The 25,508-nt window shown below is 40.3% G+C and overlaps 1 protein-coding gene across 1 annotated transcript in view; it reads right to left on the bottom strand.

Moving 5' to 3' along the window:
* Positions 1–25,508, bottom strand: part of CUNH11orf80 (chromosome unknown C11orf80 homolog) — an 88,743-nt gene that overhangs the window by 42,210 nt on the left and 21,025 nt on the right. The window contains exon 4 of the mRNA XM_040255207.1: positions 7,772–7,881. Coding sequence (XP_040111141.1) covers positions 7,772–7,881 — 110 coding nt within the window. The remainder of the gene's footprint in view (positions 1–7,771; positions 7,882–25,508) is intronic.

Below are 25,508 nucleotides of genomic sequence, written 5' to 3'. Positions count from 1 at the left end.
ATCAAAGACAATGAGATAGAACAGAACAAATGCTTTCAGGAATCCTTGATCCTCTGAGGTTATACTACTCTTACTTCTCCCCACCGACTGATTAACTGGCACTAAGCGCAACTGTCCTCTGTACTCTAAGTCCTGTCATCATCTTGGTTGACTTCCACATCCAAGAAGATGACCAGTCTAAGTGAGAACTTAGTCCCAAAATTCTCTGACCTCCTCAACTCCAATGACCTTGACCTCTACTTATTTCCAATCACCAATTTCCACAGCCAGACTGGAGGTGTACCGTTCTTGAAACCTTAAACTGAAACGTCCCACTCTTATGTGGAAAGATATGAACCCAGACATGCACCTTGATTAAGTCAAATTATCTGTGCTCTCAATATACACTTTGACTTTCTTGAGAGAAACACTGCTTTTGCAATAGGGAAAAAAAAAGAAAGAAATTTTATCACTCTGATGATAATTTTTTATTCTTTCATCTCTGAACTCCTTATACCCAGAAAAAATCTCTATTACACTGTATTGTAATTGTTTACTTATCTATCATTTGCTTGATATTCCTAGATTGCAAGTTCCTTGGGATCAAGTAACATCTTGTGACTCTTTCTAGGACAGTGAAGCTATCGTGAACAGAGGTATCTAATGGAATGAATAAATATTGAAATAGCACTGATCAATATGAGTCAGACTTTGATTCAGATTCTGTCACTTAACTATGGGATGACCTTGGGAAAGACAGTCAAATTCTCTGAAATTCTTGTCCTAGCCACTTCATAGAGTTGTCAGGAGGCTTAAATAATACATATGCTAGGTATAAGAATTATCACTTTTTGTTCAGACTGAGTAAAACACATGATTTCCTTTTCTAGCACTGTTTTCCTTGGTTCACTGGAATCAAGTGGCTTTTTGGGGGTTGTTTTTCGCTACCTGACAGGTCAGGTCAGGGGCGGCAGCCGGGAGGAGCTACCCCACATCTGAGGCCAGTGGCGGCCGGGAGGAGACACCCCGCTTCCGAGGTCAGGGGTAGCCAGGAGAAGCCACCTCGCGCCCGAGGCTAGGGAGCGGTGGCTGCGAAGGCGCAGGAGGGCCTAGAGGAGCTATCCCACGTTGAAGGTCAGGAACGGTGGCAGTAAGGAGATACCCCTCATCCAAGGTAAGGAGCAGTGGCTTTGCTGGAGCAGCCGTGAACAGATACCCCCACATCCAAGGTAAGAGAAACCCAAGTAAGATGGTAGGTGTTGCAAGAGGGCATCAGAGGGCAGACACACTGAAACCATACTCACAGAAAACTAGTCAATCTAATCACACTAGGACCACACCCTTGTCTAACTCCATGAAACCAAGCCATGCCTGCAGGGCAACCCAAGACGGGTGGGTCATGGTGGAGAGGTCTGACAGAACTGGTCCACTGGAGAAGGGAAATGGCAAGCCACTTCAGTATTCTTGCCTTGAGAACCCCATGAACAGTATGAAAAGGCAATATGATAGGATACCAAAAGAGGAACTCCCCAGGTCATTAGGTGCCCAATATGCTACTGGAGATCAGAGGAGAAATAACTACAGAAAGAACGAAGGGATGGAGCCAAAGCAAAACCAATACCCAGTTGTGGATGTGACTGGTGATAGAAGCAAGATCCGATGCTGTAAAAAGCAATATGGCATAGGAACCTGGAATGTCAGGTCCATGAATCAAGGCTAATTGGAAGTGGTCAAACAAGAGGTGGCAAGGGTGAACGTCGACATTCTAGGAGTCAGCGAACTAAAATGGACTGAAATGGGTGAATTTAACTCAGATGACCATTATATCTACTACTGCGGGCAGGAATCCCTCAGAAGAAATGGAGTAGCCATCACGGTCAACAAAAGAGTCTGAAATGCAGTACTTGGATGCAATCTCAAAAATGACAGAATAATCTCTGTTCGTCTCCAAGGCAAACCATTCAATATCACAGTTATCCAAGTCTATGCCCCAACCAGTAACACTGAAGAAGCTGAAGTTGAACGGTTTTATGAAGACCTACAAGACCTTTTAGAACTAACACCCAAAAAAGATGTCCTTTTCATTATAGAGGACAGGAATGCAAAAGTAGGAAGTCAAGAAACACCTGGAGTAACAGGCAAATTTGGCCTTGGAATGCGGAATGAAGCAGGGCAAAGACTAATAAGAGTTTTGCCAAGAAAATGCACTGGTCATAGCAAACACTCTCTTCCAACAACACAAGAGAAAAGTCTACACATGGACATCACCAGATGGTCAACACTGAAATCAGATTGATTATATTCTATGCAGCCAAAGATGGAGAAAATCTATACAGTCAACAAAAACAAGACCAGGAGCTGACTGTGGCTCAGATCATGAACTCCTTATTACCAAATTCAGACTTAAACTGAAGAAAGTAGGGAAAACCGCTAGACCATTCAGGTATGACCTAAATCAAATCCCTTATGATTATACAGTGGAAGTGAGAAATAGATTTAAGGGCCTAGATCTGATGGACAGAGTGCCTGATGAACTATGGAATGAAGTTCAAGACCTTGTGCAGGAGACAGGGATCAAGACCATCCCCATGGAAAAGAAATGCAAGAAAGCAAAATGGCTGTCTGGGGAGGCCTTACAAATAGCTGTGAAAAGAAGAGAGGCGAAAAACAAAGGAGAAAAGGAAAGATATAAACATCTGAATGCAGAGTTCCAAAGAATAGGAAGAAGAGATAAGAAAGCCTTCTTCAGTGATCAATGCAAAGAAATAGAGGGAAACAATAGAATGGGAAAGACTAGAGATCTCTTCAAGAAAATTAGAGATACCAAGGGAACATTTCATGCAAAGATGGGCTCGATAAGGGACAGAAATGGTATGGATCTAACAGAAGCAGAAGATATTAAGAAAAGGTGGCAAGAATACACGGAAGAACTGTACAAAAAAGATCTTCACAACCCAGATAATCATGATAATGTGATCACTAATCTAGAGCCAGACATCTTGGAAAGTGAAGTCAAGTGGGCCTTAGAAAGCATCACTACGAACAAAGCTAGTGGGGGTGATGCCATTCCAGTTGAGCTGTTTCAAATCTGAAAGGTGATGCTGTGAAAGTGCTGCACTCAATATGCCAGCAAATTTGGAACACTCAGCAGTGACCACAGGACTGGAAAAGGTCCATTTTCATTCCAATCCCAAAGAAAGGCAATGCCAAAGAATGCTCAAACTACCGCACAATTGCACTCATCTCACATGCTAGTGAAGTAATGCTCAAAATTCTCCAAGCCAGGCTTCAGCAATACATGAACTGCGAACTCCTTGATGTTCAAGCTGGTTTTAGAAAAGGCAGAGGAACCAGAGATCAAATTGCCAACATCCACTGGATTATGGAAAAAGCAAGAGAGTTCCAGAAAAACATCTATTTCTACTCTATTGACTATGCCAAAGCCTTTGACTGTGTGGATCACAATAAACTGTGGAAAATTCTGAAAGAGATGGGAATACCAAACCATCTGACCTGCCTCTCAGAAATCTGTATGCAGGTCAGGAAGCAACAGTTAGAACTGGACATGGAACAACAGACTGGTTCCAAATAGGAAAAGGAGTACGTCAACGCTGTATATTGTCACCCTGCTTATTTAACTTCTATGCAGAGTACATCATGAGAAACGCTGGACTGGAAGAAGCACAATTGGAATCCAGATTGCCAGGAGAAATATCAATAACCTCAGATATGCAGATGACACCACCCTTATGGCAGAAAGTGAAGAGGAGCTAAAAAGCCTCTTGATGAAAGTGAAAGTGGAGAGTGAAAAAGTTGGCTTAAAGCTCAACATTCAGAAAACGAAGATCATGGCATCTGGTCCCATCACTTCATCGGAAATGGATGGGGAAACAGTGGAAACAGTGTCAGACTTTATTTTTTTGGGCTCCAGAAACACTGCAGACGGTGACTGCAGCCATGAAATTTTAAAAGATGCTTACTCCTTGGGAGAAAAGTTATGACCTAAATAGCATATTCAAAAGCAGAGACATTACTTTGCCGACTAAGGTCCGTCTAGTCAAGGCTATGGTTTTTCCAGTAGTCATGTATGGATGTGAGAGTTGGACTGTGAAGAAGGCTTAGCGCCGAAAAATTGATGCTTTTGAACTGTGGTGTTGGAGAAGACTCTTGAGAGTCCCTTGGACTGCAAGGAGATCCAACCAGTCCATTCTGAAGGAGATCAGCCCTGGGATTTCTTTGGAGGGAATGATGCTAAAGCTGAAACTCCAGTACTTTGCCACCTCATGAGAAGAGTTGACTCATTGGAAAAGACTCTGATGCTGGGAGGAATTGGGGGCAGGAGGAGAAGGGGACGACCGAGGATGAGATGGCTGGATGGTATCACGGACACGATGGATGTGAGTCTGGGTGAACTCCAGGAGATGGTAATGGACAGGGAGGCCTGGCGTGCTGCGATTCATGGGGTTGCAAAGAGTCGGACACGACTGAGCAAGTGAACTGAACTGAACTGACAATAATAGTTTTATAACTGTTGTTGTCCTTCTTCAGTCGCTAAGTCCTCTCCAATTCTTTGCAACCCCATGGACTGCATCATGCCAGGTTCCTCTGTCCTCCACTATCTCCCAGAATTTGCTCAGATTCAAGAAATGCAATAAGGCAAAGTGGTTTTCTGAGGGGGCCTTACAAATAGATGAGAAAAGAAGAGAATCAAAATGCAAAGGAAAAAGAGAAAAGATATACTCATCTGAATGCAGAGTTCCAAAGAATAGCAAGGAGAGATAAAAAGCCTTCTTAAGTGAACAGTGCAAAGAAATAGAGGAAAACAATAGAATGGGAAAGACTAGAGATCTCTTCAAGAAAATTACAGATACCAAGGGAATAGTTCATGCAAATATGAGCACAATAAAGGACAGAAACATCAAGGACTTAACAGAAGCAGAAGATATTAAGAGGTGGCAAGAAAACACAGAAGAACGGTACAAAAAAGGTCTTAATGACCTGGATGACTACGATGGTGTGGTCATTCATCTGCAGTGTGAGGTCAAGCAGGCCTTAGGAAGCATTACTACAAACAAAGCTAGTGGAGGTGATGGAATTCCAGCTGAGATATTTCAAATCCTAAAAGATGACACTGCTAAAGTGCTACACTCAATATGCTAGCAAGTTTCGAAAACTAAGCAGTGGCCACTGGACTGAAAAGGTCGGTTTTCATTCCACTCCCAAAGAAGGACAATGCCAAAGAATGTTCAAGCAAAAGTGACAGTTAAAGTCCCTGACTCTGCCACCCCATGGACTATACAGTCCATGGAATTCTCCAAGCCAGAATACTGGAGCGGTAGCCTTTACTTTCTCCAGGGGATCGTCCCAACCCAGGGATCAAACCCAGGTCTCCTGCATTGCAGGCAGATTCTTCACCACCTGAGTCACAAGGGAAACCCAAGAATGTTTGAACTACTGTACAATTGTGCTCATTTCACATGCTAGCAAGGTAATGCTCAAAATCCTTCAAGCTAGGCTTCAACGGTACATGAACTGAGAACTTCTAGATGTACAAGCTGGATTTGGAAAAGGCAGAGGAATCAGAGATCAAATTGCCAACATCCTTTGGAACATGGAGAAAGCAAGGGAATTCCAGAAAAACATCTACTTCTGCTTCACTGACTATGCTAAAGACTATGCTAAATCACAACAAACTGTGGAAAATTCTTAAAGAGATGGGAATACCAGACCACCTTACCTGTCTCCTGAGAAACCTGTATTTGGGTCAAGAAGCAACAGTTAGAACCAGACACGGAACAATGGACTGGTTCAAACTGGGAAAGGAGTATGTCAAGACTGTCTATTGTCATCCTGCTTATTTAACTTACATGCAGAGGATATTACATGAAATATCAGGCTGGATGAATCACAAGCTGGAATCAAGACTGCCAGGAGAAATACCAACAACCTCAGATATGCAGATAACACCACCCTAATGGCAGAAAGTGAAAAGGGACTAAAGAGCCTCTTGACAAAAGTTAAAGAGGAGAGTGAAAAAGGTGGCTTAAAACTCAATATTCAAAAAAACGAAGATAATGGCATCCAATCCCATCACTTCATGGCAAATAGATGGGGAAACATAGACTTTATTTTCTTGGGCTCCAAAATCCCTGCAGATGGTGACTGCAGCCATGAAATTAAAAGAAATGAAAAGCTCCTTGGAAGAAGAGCTATGACAAATCTATACAGTGTGCTAAAAAGCAGAGACATCACTTTGCCAACAAAGGTCCATATAGGCAAAGCAATGGTTTTTCCAATAGTCATGTATGTATGTGAGAGTTGGATCATAAAAAAGGCTGAGCTGATGCTTTTGAACTGTGGTGCTGGAGAAGACTCTTGAGAGTCTCTTAGACAGCAAGGAGATCAAGCCAGTCAATCCTAGAGGAAATCAAGCCTGAATATGCATTGGAAGGACTGATGCTGAAGCTCCAATACTTTGGCCACCTGATGGGAAGAACTGAAAAAGACCCTGATGCTGGGGAAGACTGGAAGCAGGAGAAGAAGGGGGCAACAGAGGATGAGATGGTTGGATGGCATCACTGACTCAATGGACATGAGTTTGAGCAAACTCCAGGAGGAAGTGAAGGAAAGAGAAACCTGGAATGCTGCAGTCCATGGGATTGCAAAGAGTTGGACACGACTGAGGGACTGGACAACAACATGTCCACTGAGTCAGTGATGCTAGTCAATCATCTCATCCTCTGCTGCCCCATTCTCCTTTTGCCTCTGTTTGACTAACCATTAACTGCTCCAAATTGTTCACCCTTCATTCCCCTAAACACGATATGGCACATCCAGGGATATCTATTGTCCTGATACCATGTTCATTTCCTTTTAGAAGGATATAATTGTTCCAACATGGAGAACAGCCTCCCACGTGCTTTTGGGGAGAGTGTTTAACGTATTCTTTGTCTCCACCAGTTCAAAGAAAGGGAAGATCAGAGAATTGATAATGGGAATGGAGGACTCAACTGTCACTCTCACAAATCTGGGCTACAAATAAATCAATAAAAATCTTTAAACCAACCTAATAAAAATATTTAAATAGGATCCACACTGGGCATCCATTCTTGCTTTCTTCTTCAGGAGGTCCAAAATCAAACAATGGTTTATTTCAGTGGTTCTCAAATTCAGCTGCACATTAGGAATTATCTGGGATTCTAAAAATATTCCAAAGCCCAGGCCACACCTCTTACGGACCGGCTTGTATTCCCCCAAATTCATCTGTTGCAGCCTTAGCCATCATTTTGACTTATTTGGAGACAGGGCCTTAGGGATGTCATAAGGTTAACTGAGGTCATAAGTGTGGACCTCTAATCTGGTAGGACTGTCCATGTAAGAAGAGGAAGAGACACCAGAAAGCTCTCACTCCACATATGTACAGAGGAAAGATCATGTGAGCAAATGGTTACATGATACCTTGAACTTGGACTTCTAACTTCATGAAGAAGGATGAGAAAATGTTTCTGTTGTTTAAGCCACCCAACAAGTGGTATTTTTTTTTTTATGGCAGCCCAAGCAGACTAATCCAACACCCAAGACCAATTACATCACAACCTCTTAGAGTGGAACACAAACATCACTATTTTCAAAGCTTCCAAGTGATTTAAAATCTGTTCAGGGAAGTCTGGGAACCAATGCCTTATTTCAACTTTGTTCTATAAAGGACCTAAGCTTTTCTTTCCTGTTATTACATTTGTAGAAAAATAAGAATCAAAACACCATTAATTTATAGAACCACAGCAAAACTTGCCTCAAAAATCATCTGGAAGGGTCTTAGCCCTGATGTGTCCTGAGAATGGCCGGCCTCCTCTGAAGTCCAATTCAGGTTCGCAAAAAATCCAGGCAGTACGGATTGCATATCTGTATGAGAAGAAATGGCAACAACAGAGAACAAGCAGTTTGGATAAGCACCAGAGATACTGGAGTTGTCTGTTAAACTGATGAGCCAAGTAGGCTTTTCCCTGATGACAAGATTATCTGCAGAATTTTAAATACAACTGGAAATGGCTATGAATCAGCAAACTGATGAACATTTAGAATTACTTTACGGGGTTAAGACATTTAATCTCATGTTTTCAATTTTACACAAATTGAAAATTCACTAAATCAATCTGTATTTTCAGTTCATTTCCACAAGGTCATATCCAATGCCAGAAATCTTCTGAGCTGCTAGTTTTAACTGATGGTCTTATACTTTTTAATAAATCAGTTCAGTTCAGTTGCTCAGTCGTGTCCAACTCTTTGCGACCCCATGAATCACAGCACGCCAGGCCTCCCTGTCCATCACCAACTCCAGGAGTTCACCCAAACTCATGTCCATTGAGTCGGTGATACCATCCAGTCATCTCATCCTCTGTTGTCCCCTTCTCCTCCTGCCCCCAATCCCTCCCAGCATCAGGGTCTTTTCCAATGAGTCAACTCTCTGCATGAGGTGGCCAAAGTATTGGAGTTCCAGCTTCAGTATCAGTCCTTCCAATGAACACCCAGGACTGATCTCCTTTAGAATGGACTGATTGGATTTCCTTGCAGTTCAAGGGACTCTCAAGTTTTCTCCAACACCACGATTCAAAATCATCAATTCTTTCGCGCTCAGCTTTCTTCACAGTCCAACTCTCACATCCATACATGACCACTGGAAAAACCATAGCCTTGACTAGATGGACCTTTGTTGGCAAAGTAATGTCTCTGCTTTTGAATATGCTATCTAGGTTGGTCATAACTTTCCTTCCAAGGAGTAAGCGTCTTTTAATTTCTGCAATTATCATCTGCAGTGATTTTGGAGCCCCCAAAAATAAAGTCTGACACTGTTTCCACTGTTTCCCCATCTAGTTCCCATGAAGTGATGGGACCAGATGCCATGATCTTCGTTTTCTGAATGTTGAGCTTTAAGCCAACTTTTTCACTCCCCACTTTCACTTTCATCAAGAGGCTCTTTAGTTCTTCCTCACTTTCTGCCAAAAGGGTGGTGTCATCTGCGTATCTGAGGTTATTGATATTTCTCCCGGCAATCTTGATTCCAGCTTGTGCTTCTTCCAGCCCAGTGTTTCTCATGATGTACTCTGCATATAAATTAAATAAGCAGGGTAAAAATATACAGCCTTTTCCTATTTGGAACCAGTCTGTTGTTCCATGTCCAGTTCTAACTGTTGCTTTCTGACCTGCATTTAGGTTTCTCAAGAGGCAGGTCAGGTGGTCTGGTATTCCCAAATCTTTAAGAATTTTTCAGTTTATTGTGATCCACACAGTTAAAGGCTTTGGCATAGTCAATAAAGCAGAAATAGATGTTTTTCTGGAACTCTCTTGCTTTTTCCATGATCCAGTGGATGTTGGCAATTTGATCTCTGGTTCCTCTGTCTTTTCTAAATCCAGCTTGAACATCTGGAAGTTCACAGTTCACGTATTGCTGAAGCCTGGCTTGGAGAATTTTGAACATTACTTCACTAGCGTGTGAGATGAGTGCAACTGTGCAGTGGTTTGACCATTCTTTGGCATTGCCTTTCTTTGGGATTGGAATGAAAATGGACCTTTTCCAGTCCTGTGGCCACTGCTGAGTGTTCCAAATTTGCTGGCATATTGAGTGCAGCACTTTCACAGCATCATCTTTCAGGATTTGAAACAGCTCAACTGGAATGGCATCACCCCCACTAGCTTTGTTCGTAGTGATGCTTTCTAAGGCCCACTTGACTTCACATTCCAGCATGTCTGGCTCTAGGTGAGTGATCACACCATCATAATTATCTGGGTCATGAAGATCTTTTTTGTACAGTTCTTCCGTGTATTCTTGCCACCTCTTCTTAATATCTTCTGCTTCTGTTAGGTCCATACCATTTCTGTCCCTTATCGAGCCCATCTTTGCATGAAATGTTCCCTTGGTATCTCTAATTTTCTTGAAGAGATCTCTAGTCTTTCCCATTCTGTTTCCCTCTATTTCTTTGCATTGATCGCTGAGGAAGGTTTTCTTATCTCTTCTTGCTATTCTTTGGAACTCTGCATTCAGATGCTTATATCTTTCCTTTTCTCCTTTGTTTTTCACCTCTCTTCTTTTCACAGCTATTTGTAATGCCTCCCCAGACAGCCATTTTGCTTTCTTGCATTTCTTTTCCACGGGGATGGTCTTGATCCCTGTCTCCTGTACAATGTCACGAATCTCCATCCATAGTTCATCAGGCACTCTGTCTATCAGATCTAGGCCCTTAAATCTATTTCTCACTTCACTGTTTAATAATACAAATCCAGTAAGTGAGCTAACTTAGAACTTAAAGCAGAAAAATTCAAGAATGGCCCTCTCAGGCATTGATCTAATACTGTATGGTCTGTCCTTTAAGAGGTAGTCTTTAATAACGAAAAGCAAACTCTCACTAATTTAATTGTCAATTAACTACTTGGTATATTTATATACATCAATTTAGAACTCTTTACACAAAGCATCAGCGTGTCCTGGATCATAGTCAACAAACAGAACCTCAAAGTATGCCCTATCTTTCCTACTTTCTGTACTCCGGCAGTAATATTATAAGGGGGAAAAAATTCTCATTTTATAAAATGCCTTCCCTTAGTCCCCCTCTACAATAGTGTTAAATGGAAAATTAAATATGAATAAAGATATATCAATCTCTACAAGTTCTACTTTATAAATGAGGCTGACAATGTTGATACTACACAAGAATTCAACTTTAAAATTTTAATAATAAAATATATTCTATAATAATGGCACAACTTTTTTCTAAAGCATTCATACTATGTATTTAATAAAGTTTTAACCATCTCAGAAAGTATGAACTTTACTAAGATCAAGTTCTAGCTACCAATCTTGAAGGTGAAGTCTCTCAGTCGTGTCTGACTCTTTGCGACCCCGTGGACTATAGCCTACCAGGCTCCTCCGTCCATGGGATTCTCCAGGCAAGAATACTGGAGCGGGTTGCCATTTCCTTCTCCAGGGGATCTTCCCGACCCAGGGATCGAACCCAGGTCTCCCACGTTGAAGGCAGACGCTTTAACCTCTGAGCCACCAGGGAAGCTACCGATCTTAATGGGTACTATTTTTCTTGCCATTAGTTTGTTTTTCAAGGACAATTCAGTCACAAAACCCAAGATAATATGGCAGCAAGGTTATGCTGCATTGAAGTTTAATGAAGTTGGCACTAAACCAGGATGAGTTGCATCAGTCCTCGGTTTTACCACTGACTGATTTTCTGACCTAGAGCAACGCCCCTTTTTTTTTCTGTGATTCAATTACCTTTCTGTGAAATATGAAAAAAATGTCCTGAATCCTATAAAGTAGTAATACAATACAGAATGGGGAAAACAAATGTAGATACATGAGTCAAAGTTTTGTCAATAAATTGGAATTCTCTAGCAATCTTAACAATTTCCTTAAAGAATGAGTAGCTATTTGGGGGGAAATCAATTTTAATTAATCAAACCAGTCAATTCTCAAGGAAATCAGTCCTGAATTTTCATGGCTGCAGTCTCCATCTGCAGTGATTTTGGAGCCCAAGAAAATAAAGTCTGTCACTCTTTCCATTGTTTCCCCATCTATTTGCTATGAAGTGATGCCATGATCTTAGTTTTCTGAGTGTTGAGTTTTAAGCTACCTTTTTCACTCTCCTCTTTCACTTTCATCAAGAGGCTCTTTAATTCCTCTTCACTTTCTGCCATTAGGGTGGTGTCATCTGCATATTGATATTGTTGATATTTCTCCTGGCAATCTTGATTTCAGCTTGTGATTCATCCAGCCTGGCATTTCACATGCTGTACTTTGCATATAAGTTAAATAAGCAGGGTGACAATATACAGCCTTGACATACTGTTTCCCCAGTTTGAACCAGCCTGTTGTTACATGTCTGGTTCTAACTGTTGCTTCTTGACCCAAATACAGGTTTCTCAGGAGACAGGTAAGGTGGTCTGGTATTCTCATCTCTTTAAGAATTTTCCACAGTTTGTTGTGGTCCACACAGTCAAAGGCTTTAGCATAGTCAATGAAGCAGATGTTTTTCTGGAATTCCCTTGCTTTTTCTATGATCCAATGGATGGTGGCAATTTGACCTCTGGTTCCTCTGCCTTTTCTAAATCCAGCTTGAACATCTGAAAGTTCTCAGTTCACGTACGGTTGAAGCCTTGTTTGGAGAATTTGGAGCATTACTTTGTTAGCGTGTGAAATAAGCTCAATTGTACAGTAGTTTGAACATTCTTTGGCATTGTCCTTCTTTGGAAGTGGAATGAAAACTGACCTTTTCCAGTCCCGTGGCCACTGCTGAGTTTTCCAAACTTGCTGGTATATTGAGTGCAGCACTTTAAGAGCATCATCTTTTAGGATTTGAAATAGCTCAGCTGGAATTCCATCACCTCCACCTGCTCTGTTTGTAGTAATGCTTTCTAAGGCCCACTTGACTTCATGCTGCAAGATGTCTGGCTCTAGGTGAGTGATCACATCATTGTGGTTATCTGGGTCGTTAACATCTTTTCTGTATAGTTCTTCTTTGTATCCTTGCCACCGCTTCTTAATCTCTTCTGTTTCTATTAGGTCCATACCATTTCTGTCCTTAATTGTGCCCATCTTTGCATGAAATGTTCCCTTGGTATCTTTAATTTTCTTGAAGAGATCTCTAGTCTTTCCTCTATTTCTCTGCATTGTTCACTTAGGAAGGCTTTCTTATCTCTTCTTGCTATTGTTTGGAATGCTGCATTCAAATGGGTATACCTTTCCTTTCTCCTTTGCCTTTAGTTCCTCTTCTTTTCTCAGCTATTTGTAAAGCCTCCTCAGACAACCATTTTGCATTGTTGCATTTCTTTTTCTTGGGGATGGTTTGATCATTGCCTCCTGTGTAATGTTACAAACCTCCATACACAGTTCTTCAGGCACTCTGCCTATCAGATCTAATCCCTTGAATCTATTTGTCATTTCCCCTACATAATCATAAGGGATTTGATTTAGGTCATTCCTGAATGGCCTAGTGGTTTTCCCTACTTTCTTCAATTTATGTCTGAATTTTGCAATAAGGAATTCATGATCTGAGCCACAGTCAGCTCCCGGTCTTGTTTTTGCTAACCATATAAAGCTTCTCCATCTTTGGCTACAAAGAATAGAATCAATCTGGTTTTGATACTGACCATCTGGTGATGTCCATGTGTAGAGTCGTCTCTTGTGTTGTTGGAAGAGGGTGTTTGGTATAACCAGTGTATTCTCTTCGCCTTTGCCCTGCTTCATTTTGTATTCCAAGGTATACATTTGTAATTCATTTTGTACTCTGTTTTGTATTCTTCCCCGATCTTCAGGAATGAAAAAGAGAGAGAGTCCACAGTGGTAAGTAAGGACAAGAGATGTCCCATGTTTGGGGCATGGACTGGAAAAAAAACATGGGGCCAATGTTGCAACACCAACAGGTTTAAAAGCAAGAGCCACAGAGGCCACAGATAGAACAAAACATGAACAAAAGCCAAAGATTTGGTACTAGTCTACCTGAGGGTCGGTTACAAGTCAAGTGATGCTAGCAGCAGCATCAGTGATGCAGAATAAGGGCCTTGGAGCCATGGACTGTAAATGGCAGTATATTCTATTAAGATACAAGAGCTTTTTTATCTTGCCACTTAAGCAAAATTTTAGTCCAAGATATATCCCTTGCCGATAAGGGCTCAGCAATCCAGAGAAACTCCTACTGGAAGGCTGCAATGTAGGATGTGTTCAGGACAAAGGGATCATGAACAATCAACTCTTAACTAAAAATTACCAACCAACAAAGACCAATAACATGAAAGATATGATACATATCAACCAACAGAGCGTATGCCAGAGGAAACAGAATTAATAAAACAACCTGAAAGGAACTTTAAAATAAGTTCTCTAGGACTTGCCTGGTGGTATAGTGGATAGGACTTCATCTGCCATTGCAGGGGACATAGATTTGATCCCTTGTCCAAGAAGATTCCACTTGCCGCAGAGCAACTAAGCCCATGAGCCACAACAACTGAGTCCTTGTGCCCTAGAGTCCACAACTTTTTGTTAAAAATAGCTCTCGCGTGGGATGATTTGAGAGAATAGCATTGAAACATGTATATTATCATATGTGAAACAGATCACCAGTCCAGGTTCGATGCATGAGACAGGGTAGGGTGCTCAGGGCTGGTGCACTGGGATGACTCAGAGGGGTGGGATGGGGAGAGAGGTGGGAGGGGGATTCAGGATGGGGAACACATGTACACCCATGGCTGATTCATGCGAATGTATGGCAAAAACCACCACAATACTGTAAAGTAATTAGCCTCCAAATAAAATTAAAAAAAAAAAAAAGTAGCACTCACTCACTACAATTAGAGAAAGTCCATGCACAACAACAAAGACCCAGCATGCCAAAAACAAACAAATAAATATTTTTAAAAAGAAAATAGTTGCCCTATATTTTATATCCTCAAATATAAAAAGAAGTCATGAAATAAGAATACACTGCCATATTAAACAGAAAGCAATGGCAAAAAACTCTATTAGAAATCTTGGAAATTAAAGATAGTGTTTGAAATGAAAGCCCTATGGATGGCAGATACTCTAAAAGAGCATATTTTAAAAGGAGAAGGAAATGGCAACCCACTCCAGTGTTCTTGCCTGGAGAATCCCAGGGACAGCGGAGCCTGGTGGGCTGCCGTCTATGGGGTTGCACAGAATCGGACATGACTGAAGTGACTTAGCAGCAGTTGAAAGTTCGTAGAAGCATGACTCATAATAGGAAAAACTGGAAACAACCCAAATGTCCAACAATGTTGAAGAGATTAACAAAATGTGGAATATTATTCAGCCATAGGAAGAAATGAAGTACTATTACATGCTACATACTAACATGAATGAATCTTGAAAACATTATGCTTCATTAAGCCAGACACAAAAGGCCACATATTATTTTATTTATAAGAAATATCTAAAATAGGCAAATCCATAAAGACAGAAAGTAGATTAGTATTTGCCAAAGGACAGGGGGTAGGGGTAAGAAGAATGACTGCTAATGGGTACAGGATTTCTTTCAGGGATGATGAAAATGTAATGTTATGAACAGCAATGATAGTTGTACAACTTTGTGTATATACTTAAAATCTCTGAATTGTACACTTTAAAATGGTATATTTTATGACATGTGAATTATGTATCAATTAAAAGAAGGAAAAGATCAAAGACATTAAGAATAATTTTTAAAAGACAAAAACACTAAAAAAATTAAAATTAAAAAAATTTCAGAATAAATAATGACTGAACCACACAGCTAAATATATCACAATGAAACCCAGAATAACAAGGATAAAGAGGAAACCCTAAAAGCTACAAAAGAGAATCAAATTAGCCAAAAGAAACATGAGTTAGACTTCTCATCAACAATGCCAGATGCCAGAGGATAACTGAGTACTATTTTCAAACATCTGAAGGAAATTAACTTTGAATCTGGACTTTTAGAGAGCCAAACTACCATTAAAGAATGAGAAACTTAAAATGTTTCTCTTCCATCAGTTCAGTTGTCCGACTCTTTGCATAAGCCTTTGCTTAAAGAACTACTAAATAAACCAGCATGTCCTTTGAAAAACTGAGTTTACATTTGCACCACTTTGCTAAGATGGGGAAGACATAGGGGGGAACGAATGACATAATCATTAACATCAAACTACCTCTTGATACAGCTGTTCAATTATTAAAGAAAAAGTAGATAAGAAAAATTTCAATCTTGTGGCACTGTGAACATACATCAAAATCATATATTGGGACTTCTTCCAGTGATGAAAAAACAGTACCAGGTAAGTCCTCCCACCAAAAACTACTGTAAACCTGGAGGAAATACACTAGGCACTGGACTATAAATAGCACAGGACTGTGACCCTTGAGAGAAGGGAAACTCATGAGATGAACCTCTGGATGTCTGCCTGGGGAAATTTTCCTCCTCATGGAGGACAGACCTGGAGCTGAGGCAGAGCACAGTGGTTTCATGAAGCTGAGGAGACGGGGAATAGAGTTCAGGGTTATGAGAGTACCTGAAATCTGCAAGGCAGGGCACTGGAGAGGAAGGAACTACACAGAATTGGGTACCAAAAGCTGGTGTGGAAGTTCCCCATGTTCTCCATGAGCCCTTGACCAAGGGCTGGGCTATACATGCACAGGCGACCACAATGGGGTGGTCAGTTACCTTCAGCCAGACATCCTAGAGTGTGACGTGGGCCTTAGGAAGCGTTAACTGCAAACCAAGTTAGTCAAGGTGATGGAATTCCAGATGGGCTGTTTCAAGTCCTAAAAGATGATGCTGTGAAAGTGCTGCACTCAATATGCCAGCAAACCTGGAAAACTCAGCAGTGGCCACAGGACTGGAAAAGGTCAGTTTTCATTTCAATCCCAAAGAAGGGCGATGCCAAAGAATGTTCAAACTACCACACAATTGTGCTCATTTCACATGTCAGCAAGGTTATGCTCAAAATCCTTCAACCTAGGCTTCAGCAATATGTGAACTGAGAACCTGCAGATGTACAAGCTGGGTTTAGAAAAGGCAGAGGAAATGCCAACATTTGCTGGATCATGGAGAAAGCAAGGGAATTCCAGAAAAACATCTGCTTCATTGACTATGCTAAAGCCTTTGACTGTGTGGATCACAACAAACTGTGGAAAATTCTTAAAGAGATGAGAATACCAGACCACCTTACCTGTCTCCTGAGAAACCTGTATTTGGGTCAAGAAGCAACAGTTAGAACCAGACATGGAACAACAGGCTGGTTCAAACTGGGGAAACAGTATGTCAAGGCTGTATATTGTCACCCTGCTTATTTAACTTATATGCAAAGTACAGCATGTGAAATGCCAGGCTGGATGAATCACAAGCTGAAATCAAGATTGCCAGGAGAAATATCAACAATATCAATATGCAGATGACACCACCCTAATGGCAGAAAGTGAAGAGGAACTAAAGAGCCTCTTGATGAAAGTGAAAGAGGAGAGTGAAAAAGGTAGCTTAAAACTCAACACTCAAAAAACTAGGATCATGGCGTCTGGTCCCATCACTTCATAGCAAATAGACGGAAAAACAATGGAAATAGTGACAGACTTTATTTTCCTGGGCTTTAAAATCACTGCAGATGGTGACTGCAGCCATGAAATTAAAAGATGCTTACTCCTTGGAAGAAAAGCTATGACACACCCAGTTCAGTTCAGTTCAGTTCAGTCGCTCAGTCGTGTCCAACTCTCTGCAACCCCATGAATCGCAGCAGGCCAGGCCTCCCTGTCCATCACCAACTCCTGGAGTTCACTCAAACTCACGTCCATCGAGTTGGTGATGCCATCCAGCCATCTCATCCTCTGTCGTCCCCTTCTCCTCCTGCCCCCAATCCCTCCCAGCATCAGAGTCTTTTCCAATGAGTCAACTCTTTGCATGAGGTAGCCAAAGTACTGGAGTTTAAGGTTCAGCATCATTCCTTCCAAAGAACACCCAGGGCTGATCTCCTTTAGAATGGACTGGCTGGATCTCCTTGCAGTCCAAGGGACTCTCAAGAGTCTTCTCCAACACCACAGTTCAAAAGCATCAATTCTTTGGTGCTTAGCTTTCTTCACAGTCCAACTCTCGCATCCATACATGACAAACCCAGACAGGGTATTAAAAAGCAGAGACATTACTTTGCCAACAAAGGTCCATATAGTCAAAGCTATGGTTTTTCCAGTAGTTGTGTACTGATGTGAGAGCTGGACCATAAAGAAGGTTGAGTGCCAAAGAACTGATGCTTTTGAACTGTGGTGTTAGAGAAGACTCTTGAGAGTCCCTTGCACAGTAAGGAGATCAAACCAGTCACTCCTAAAGGAAACCAACCTTGAATGTGCATTGGAAGGACTGATGCTGAAGCTGAAGCTCTAATACTTTGGCCACCTGATGCGAAGAGCTGACTCATTGGAAAAGTTGGGAAAGATTAAGGGCAGGAGGAGAAGGGGGCAACAAAGTATGAGATGGTTGGATGCATCACCAAATCAATGGACATGAGTTTGAGCAACTTCCAGGAGACAGTGAAGGACAGGGAAGCCTGGTGTGCTGCAGTCCATGGGGTCAGAAAGAATCAGACAGGACTGAGCAACTGAACAACAACAACAAAACCATTCTCCCTAAATTGACCTTTGGAGTTAACACAATCATAATATCAGGAGACTTTTTGTAGATATTAGCAAACTGGTTTAAAAAATTTACATGAACTAATAAGCAGTTATAGCAAGCTTACAGGACACAATACACAGAAGTCAATTGGTTTCCTGTATGCAAGCAATGAACAAGTGGAATTTTAAATTAGAAACACATTACCATTTACATTAGCACTGTAAAAAACAAAATATTAATACTTAGATATAAGGCAAAAAAAAAAACAAAACAAAACAAAAAACAACCCAAAACCTATGTGTAAGAGCTATATGAGGAAAACTATAAAGCTCTGATGAAAGAGAGTAGAACTGAATGGAGAGATGTTCCATGTCATGGATAGGAAGATTAAATAAATGTTGTCAAGATGTCAGTCCTTCCCAACTTGATCTTTAGATCCAATACAATCTGAATAAAAATTCCAGCAAGTTATTTTGTGAATATCAACAAGCGTACTCTGAAGTTTATGTGGAGCAGCAGAAGAACCAAAGTAGCCAAATCCATATTAAAGGAGAAGAACAAAGTCAGAAGACTGACACTACTTGATGTAAAGATTATAAATCTATAGTAACCAGGACAGTGTGGTGTTGGTGAAAAAAGAGAGAAATAGATCAATGGAACAGAATAACATGTTAGCTACAACATCAAAGACATGATCCATGAAAGAAATAATTGATAAACTGGGCCTCATTAAAATTAAAAACTTCTGCTCTATGGAAGACAATCTCAAGGCAAGTCAGCGTGGAAATATTTGCAAAAGACATATCTGATAAAGGACTTATCTAAAATATACAACAAGCTCTTAAAATTCAACAATAAGAAAACACCCCAGTTTTTAAAAAATGAGTAGAAGACTTGAACAGGCACCTCACCAAAGAAGATGTACAGAGGGCAAGTAAGCATATGAAAAAATGCTTCACATTATTATGTCATTAGAGACACGGAAGTTAAAACAAAGTATCACTGCACATCTATCAGAACAGCCGAAACCCACTGATAACATTGACAACAAATGCTGACAAAGATGTGGAGCAATAGGAACTCTCATTCACTGCTGCAACCACTATGGAAAACAGTTTTGCATTTTTATATGAAAATATATGATCCAATAATCATGCTTCTTGGTACTTACCCAAATGAATTGAAAACTTAAGTCCAAAAATGGGAATATGGGCTTATGAGAATTTTTTGTACTTCCCCTCAACTTTCCCCTCAAACCACTTTAGAAAATAATGGTTATTTTTTTTAAAAAAAATAGGAAAATATATGGAAATGAGAAGGAGTCAGAAACAGGTTCACACTTACATGGTCATTTGTTTTTTTTTTAATAAAAGCAAGAAAACAATCCAATGAGGAAAAGAAAATCTCCAAAAAATGTTCCTAGAATGACCAGATGTCTATAAAGGAAGAAAATGAATCTTGACATCTCTTATAGATCCCACACAAAAATTAGAGATGGAAGATAGACCTAAAAATATAAGCTAAGAAGATTCTTGAAGAAAGGAGAATATCCTTTAACTTAAGAGAAGGCAAAGATCTTAGGGCATAGAAATAAGTAACTATAAAATAAAAAAATTTATAAACTTCATCAAAATTAAAAAAAAACAAACTTGCTCATCAAAAGACTGTTAAGAAATGAGTAACTTAGCCAGGCTGTAAGAAAATACTTGCAAAACATGTTGGGCAACAGGATTTCATCCTTAATATAAAAACAGCTTCTAAAGCTTAATAATAAAAAACATCCTGATTTAGAAAAAAGACAAGGAGGGCCAAACATTATACACCTACTAGGATGGTGATGATGATGATGGGAGGAGGATGGGAAGTGGGTGGAATAAGTGAAGGGGATTAAGAAATACAAGCCTTACTTATAAGATAAGTCACAGGAATGTAATGCACAGTATAGGAAATATAGTTAAAATATTGTAATAACTTTGTATGGTAACAGAATATTAGTAGACATATTGTGATCAATTTGTAATGTATATAAATTCAAATCACTATGTTGTATGCCTGAAACTAATAACTGTATGTCAACTATCCTTCAATGAAATAATAATGAAAATAGCAAAGGTTGACAAGTATGTGGTGAAACTGGAACCCCTGAACGTTTTTGATGGGAATGTAAATAATGGAAAAAAGTTTGAGTTCCTCAAAAAGCTAAACATAGAATTGCCATACAACAATTTAACTTCTACGGATATGCCTAAAGGAGTTGAAAGCAGAGATTTAAAATACTTGTACCCCGATTTTCACTGCAGCATTATTCACAATAATCCAACGGTGGAAGCAACCCAGTGTCCATCAACTTATAAATAAATAAACAAACTGTGATATGCCTGTTCAGCTGCTTCAGTCATGTCTGACTCTTTGTGACCCCATGGACTGACTGTAGCCTGCCAGGCTCCTGTCCATGGGGTTTTCCCAGCAAGAATACTAGAGTGAGATGCCATGCCCTCCTCCAGGGGAAATTTCTGACCCAGGGATCAAACCTGCATCTCCTGCATTGCAGGTGGACTCTTTATTGATGAGCCACCAGGGAAGCCTGCGATATATATGTGAATATTATTCAGCTATGAAAAGGAATGAAGTTCTGATATGTGTTATAACATGGATCAACCTTGAAAACATTATGCTAAGTGAAATATGCCATATAAAGGACAAATATTATATGATTCTACAAATATGAACTATCTAGACTAGGCAAGTTCACAGCAACAGAAAGTAGATTAGAAGTTACTAGAGAATAGTTGCAGAGTTTCCGTTTGGAATGATGAAGAGTTTTAGAAATAATGGTATTGGTTGTACAACCTTGTGAGTATAATTAGTGGCGCTGAATTGTATACTTTAAGATAGTTAAAGTGGCAAATTTTATGTCAGATGTGTATTTTGCCACAACTTAAAAACTAATAATATACCCCCAAACCACTGAATTGTGTATTTTAAATGAATAAATTGTATGAAACATGAATTAGATTTCAATACAGCTATTTTTTTCTTAGGGGGGCAAGGACTTGAATAGATACTTCACAAAAGAAGATATCTGAGTGGCCATTAAGCACATGAAGAAGTGCTTAATATCATCAGTCACCAGAGAATGTAAATTAAATTCACAATCCATCAGAATAGCTAAAATTAAAAAACACCAGATGTTAGTTAGCAAAGATATAGAACAATCAGAACTCTGATATAATGCTGGTGGGAGTATAAAATGGTACAACCACTTTGGAAAACTGACAGCTTCTTACGAAACTGTCATAAGAAACCCATGACATAGGTCATACCTATGCCATGACCCATCAATTTCATTTCCAGGTATTTACCCAAGAGAAATGAAAGTATGTGTCCAAAACAAGATTTACAACAGCTGTTCATAGCAGCTTTATTAAAAATAGACAAAAACTGGAAAAATCCAAATGCCAACAGAATGGATGAGTGTATACATGTAATGGAATGCTGCTGCTGCTGCTGCTAAGTCACTTCAGTCCTGTCCGACTCTGTGTGACCCCATAGATGGCAGCCCACCAGATATAAAAAGAAATGAATTACCTTTGGATATTTTGCAAGTTTGGTTTCAGAAAATGTCAATTAAAAAAAATCTCAATAAGTGAGTCACACAAATTTTTTGCCTTCCCAGGGCATATAAAAATTCTATTTACACTAACTGTTAGTCACCCAGTCACATCTGACTCTTCACGACCCCATGGACTATGTAGCCTGCCAGGCTCCTGTGTCCATGGACTTCTCCAGGCAAGAATACTGGAGTAGGTAGCCATTCCCTTATCCAGGGGATCTACCTGATCCAGGGATCGAACCTGGGTCTTCCACACTGCAGGTGGATTCTTTACTATCTGAGCCACCAGTTGTTATTGTTCAGTCGCTCAGTTGTGTCCGATTCTTTGTGATCCCATGGACTGCAGCACATTAGGCTTCCCTGCCCTTCGCGATCTGGAGTTTGCTCAAACTCATTTCCACTGAGTTGATGATGCCATCCAGCCATCTCATACTCTGTCACCCCTTCTCCTCCTGCCTTCAGTCTTTTCCAGCATCAGTTGTTGTTGGTCGCTCAGCTGTGTCTGACTCTTTGTGACCCCGTGGAATGCAGACCAACAGGCTCCTTTGTCCATGGAATTCTCCAGGCAAGAATACTGGAATGGGTTGCCATTTCCTTTTCCAGGGGATCTTCGGGACCCAGGGATTGTACCCCTGTCTCTTATGTGTCCTGCATTGGCAGGCAGATTATTTACCCACTGAGCCACCTGGGAAGCCCTGCATGAGGGTCTTTTCCAATGAGTTGGCTCTTCACATCAGGTGGCCAAAGTACTGGAGCTTCAGCTTCAACATCAGTCCTTCTAAAGCACATTCAAGGTTGATTTCCTTTAGAATGGACTGGTTTGATCTCCTTGCTGTGCAAGAGATTCTCAAGAGTCTTCTCCAGCACCACAGTTCAAAAGCATCAATTCTTCAGTGCGCAGCCTTCTTTATGGTCCAACTCTTACATCTATGCATGCTGCTGCTGCTGCTGCTGCTAAGTCGCTTCAGTCGTGTCCGACTCTGTGCGACCCCATAGAAGGCAGTCCACCACACTCCTCTGTCCCTGGGATTCTCTAGGCAAGAATACTGGAGTGGGTTGCCATTTCCTTCTCCAATGCATGAAAGTGAAAAGTGAAAGTGAAGTTGCTCAGTCGTGTCTGACTCTTCACGACCCCAGAGACTGTAGCCTACCAGGCTCCTCCGTCCATGGGATTTTCCGGGCAAGAGTACTGGAGTGGGGTGCCATTTCCTTCTCCACATCTGTGCATGACTACTGGAAAACCCATAGCTTTGAACAGACATTTGTCAGCAAAGTGATTTCTCTGCTTTTTAATACCCTGTCTAGGTTTGTCATAATTTGTCTTCCAAGGAGCAAGCATCTTTTAATTTCATGGCTGCAGGCACCATCTGCACTGATTTTTGGAGCCCAAGAAAATAAAATCTGTCACTGTTTCCATTTTTTCCCCAAGTCACCATTTCCATTTTTTCCATTTTCCATGAAGTGATGGGACCAGATGCCATGATTTTAATTTTTTGAATGTTGAGTTTTAAGCCAGTTTTTTCATTCTCCTCTTTCACCTTCATCAAGAAGCTCTTTAATTTCTCTTTGCTTTGCCATAAGTGTGGTGGCATCTGTATATCTGAGGTTATTGATATTTCCCTTGGCAATCTTGATTCCCACTTGTGATTCATCCAGTCTGGCATTATGCATGATGTACTCTGCATATAAGTTAAATAAGCAGAGTGACAGTATACAGCCTTGACATATTCTTTCCAGTTTTGAACCAGTCCAGTGTTTCACATCCGTTTCTAACTGTTGCTTCTTGACCCAAATACAGGTTTCTCAGAAGGCAAGTAAGGTGGTCTGGCACTTCCAGCTCTTTAAGAATTTTCCAGTTTGTTGAGATCCACACAAAGGCTTTAGCATAGTCAATGAAGCAAATGTTTTTCTGGAATTCTCTTGCTTTTTCTATGATCCAACGGATGCTGACAATTTAATTTCTGCTTCCTCTGCCTTTTCTAAATCCAGTTTCTACATCTGGAAGTTCTCAATTCATGTACTGTTGAAGCCTACCCTGAAGGATTTTGAGCAGTATTTTGCTAGCATGTGAAATGAGCACAACAGTATGGTAGTCTGAACATTCTTTGGCACTGCTCTTCTTTGGGATTGAAATGAAAACTGACCTTTTCCAGTCCTGTGGCCCCTGCTGAGTTTTCCAAATTCACTAGCATATTGAGAGCAGTTTTAAGAGCATCATCTTTTTGGATCTGAAATGGCTCAGCTGGAATTCCATCACCTTCATTAGCTTTGTTTGTAGTAAGGCCCACTTGACTTCACACTCCAGGATGTCTGGCTCCAGGTAAGCGGCCACACTATTGTAGTTGACCAAGTCATTAAGGCCTTTTTTGTACAGTTTTGTGTATTCTTGCCACCTCTTCTTAATCTCTTCTGGTTCGGTTAGGTCCTTAGTGTTTCTGTCCTTTATTGTGCATATCTTTGCATGAAATGTTCCCTTGGTAGCTTTAATTTTCATGAAGAGATCTCTAGTCTTTACCATTCTATTGTTTTCCTCTATTTCTTCGCATTGTTCACTTGTGGCAGAAGGTTTTATCTCTCCTTGCTATTCTTTGGAACTCTGCATTCAACTGGGTATATCTTTCCCTTTCTCCTTTGCCTGACATCTTAGCAATACTGAACTTTCCAATCTATAAACATGATATATTTCTCCAAATACTGTTTAATTTCTCTTAGCAATGTTTTACAGTTATCAGCAGAGATCCTTTATTTTTAATGTTAAATCTATCCCTATGTGTTTCATGTATTTTGATGCTATTACAAACAGAACTATTTTAAATAGTGTGTAAAAGTTGAGATTTAAGAATAGGGCTGGCTGAGTCTAAAGCTTTTGTTTTTAATCACTATATATATGCCTATTTAGAGTGAATTAAATTCTATGAATATTATGTAGAGAGACATTCAGTATATATGTATAGACAATTTTCATTTGGAAAAGAACATCATCAAACAAATAGCTGTTGTTTAAAGCAGGGGTCCCCAACCTCGAGGATCTAATGTCTGATGATCTGAGGTGGTGCTGATATAATAATAAGAGAAATAAAGTACATAATAAATGTAATGCATGTGAATCATCCTGAAACCATCTCCCCTCCCCTGGTCCATGGAAAAACTGTCCTTCATGAAACCAGTCCCTGGTGCCAAAAAGGCTGGGGACCGCTGATTTAAAGGACATTTTTAGATAATATTCCGATTCTTCAAGAACATCCACAGTGATATTCATATATCAGTAAAGTATTAGAAGAAAATGAGATTTAGGAAGTCATTACATTAGCTCTATTATTCCATAGCCAACTGTGCAAAATGGCAATAAAACAGTGAATCTGAATGATTTGTACAGTATGGTGTCAAGCCTAAAAATACAACTTACACAGTATCTTATTCCATTTGTGCTGCTATAATGAAATACTACAGACTGAATGGCTTATAAACAACAAAAATTTATTTCTCACAGTTCTGGAGTCTGGAAGTCCAAGATCATAGTGCCAGCATGGCCAGGTTCTGGGCTCTCTTTTTTGGATTGCAGACTTCTCATTGTATTCTTATATGGCAGAAGAACCTAGGGAATTCTATCAAGTCTTTTTTCTAAGTGCACTAATCCCATTTGTGAGGGCTCCACTCTCATAACTTAAGCTACTCCCATAGGTCGCATCTCCTAATACCATCACATTGGCCATTAGGATTTCAACAAAGGAATTTAAGGGGGACACAAACATTCAAACCATAGCACACAGGCAATGACTGAA

The sequence above is a fragment of the Oryx dammah genome, unplaced genomic scaffold (genome assembly GCF_014754425.2).
Source record: "Oryx dammah isolate SB20612 unplaced genomic scaffold, SCBI_Odam_1.1 HiC_scaffold_15, whole genome shotgun sequence".
Lineage (NCBI taxonomy): Eukaryota > Metazoa > Chordata > Mammalia > Artiodactyla > Bovidae > Oryx > Oryx dammah.
The sequence above is the reverse complement of the archived record's forward strand: the minus strand, read 5'-3'. Positions and strand labels throughout refer to the sequence as shown.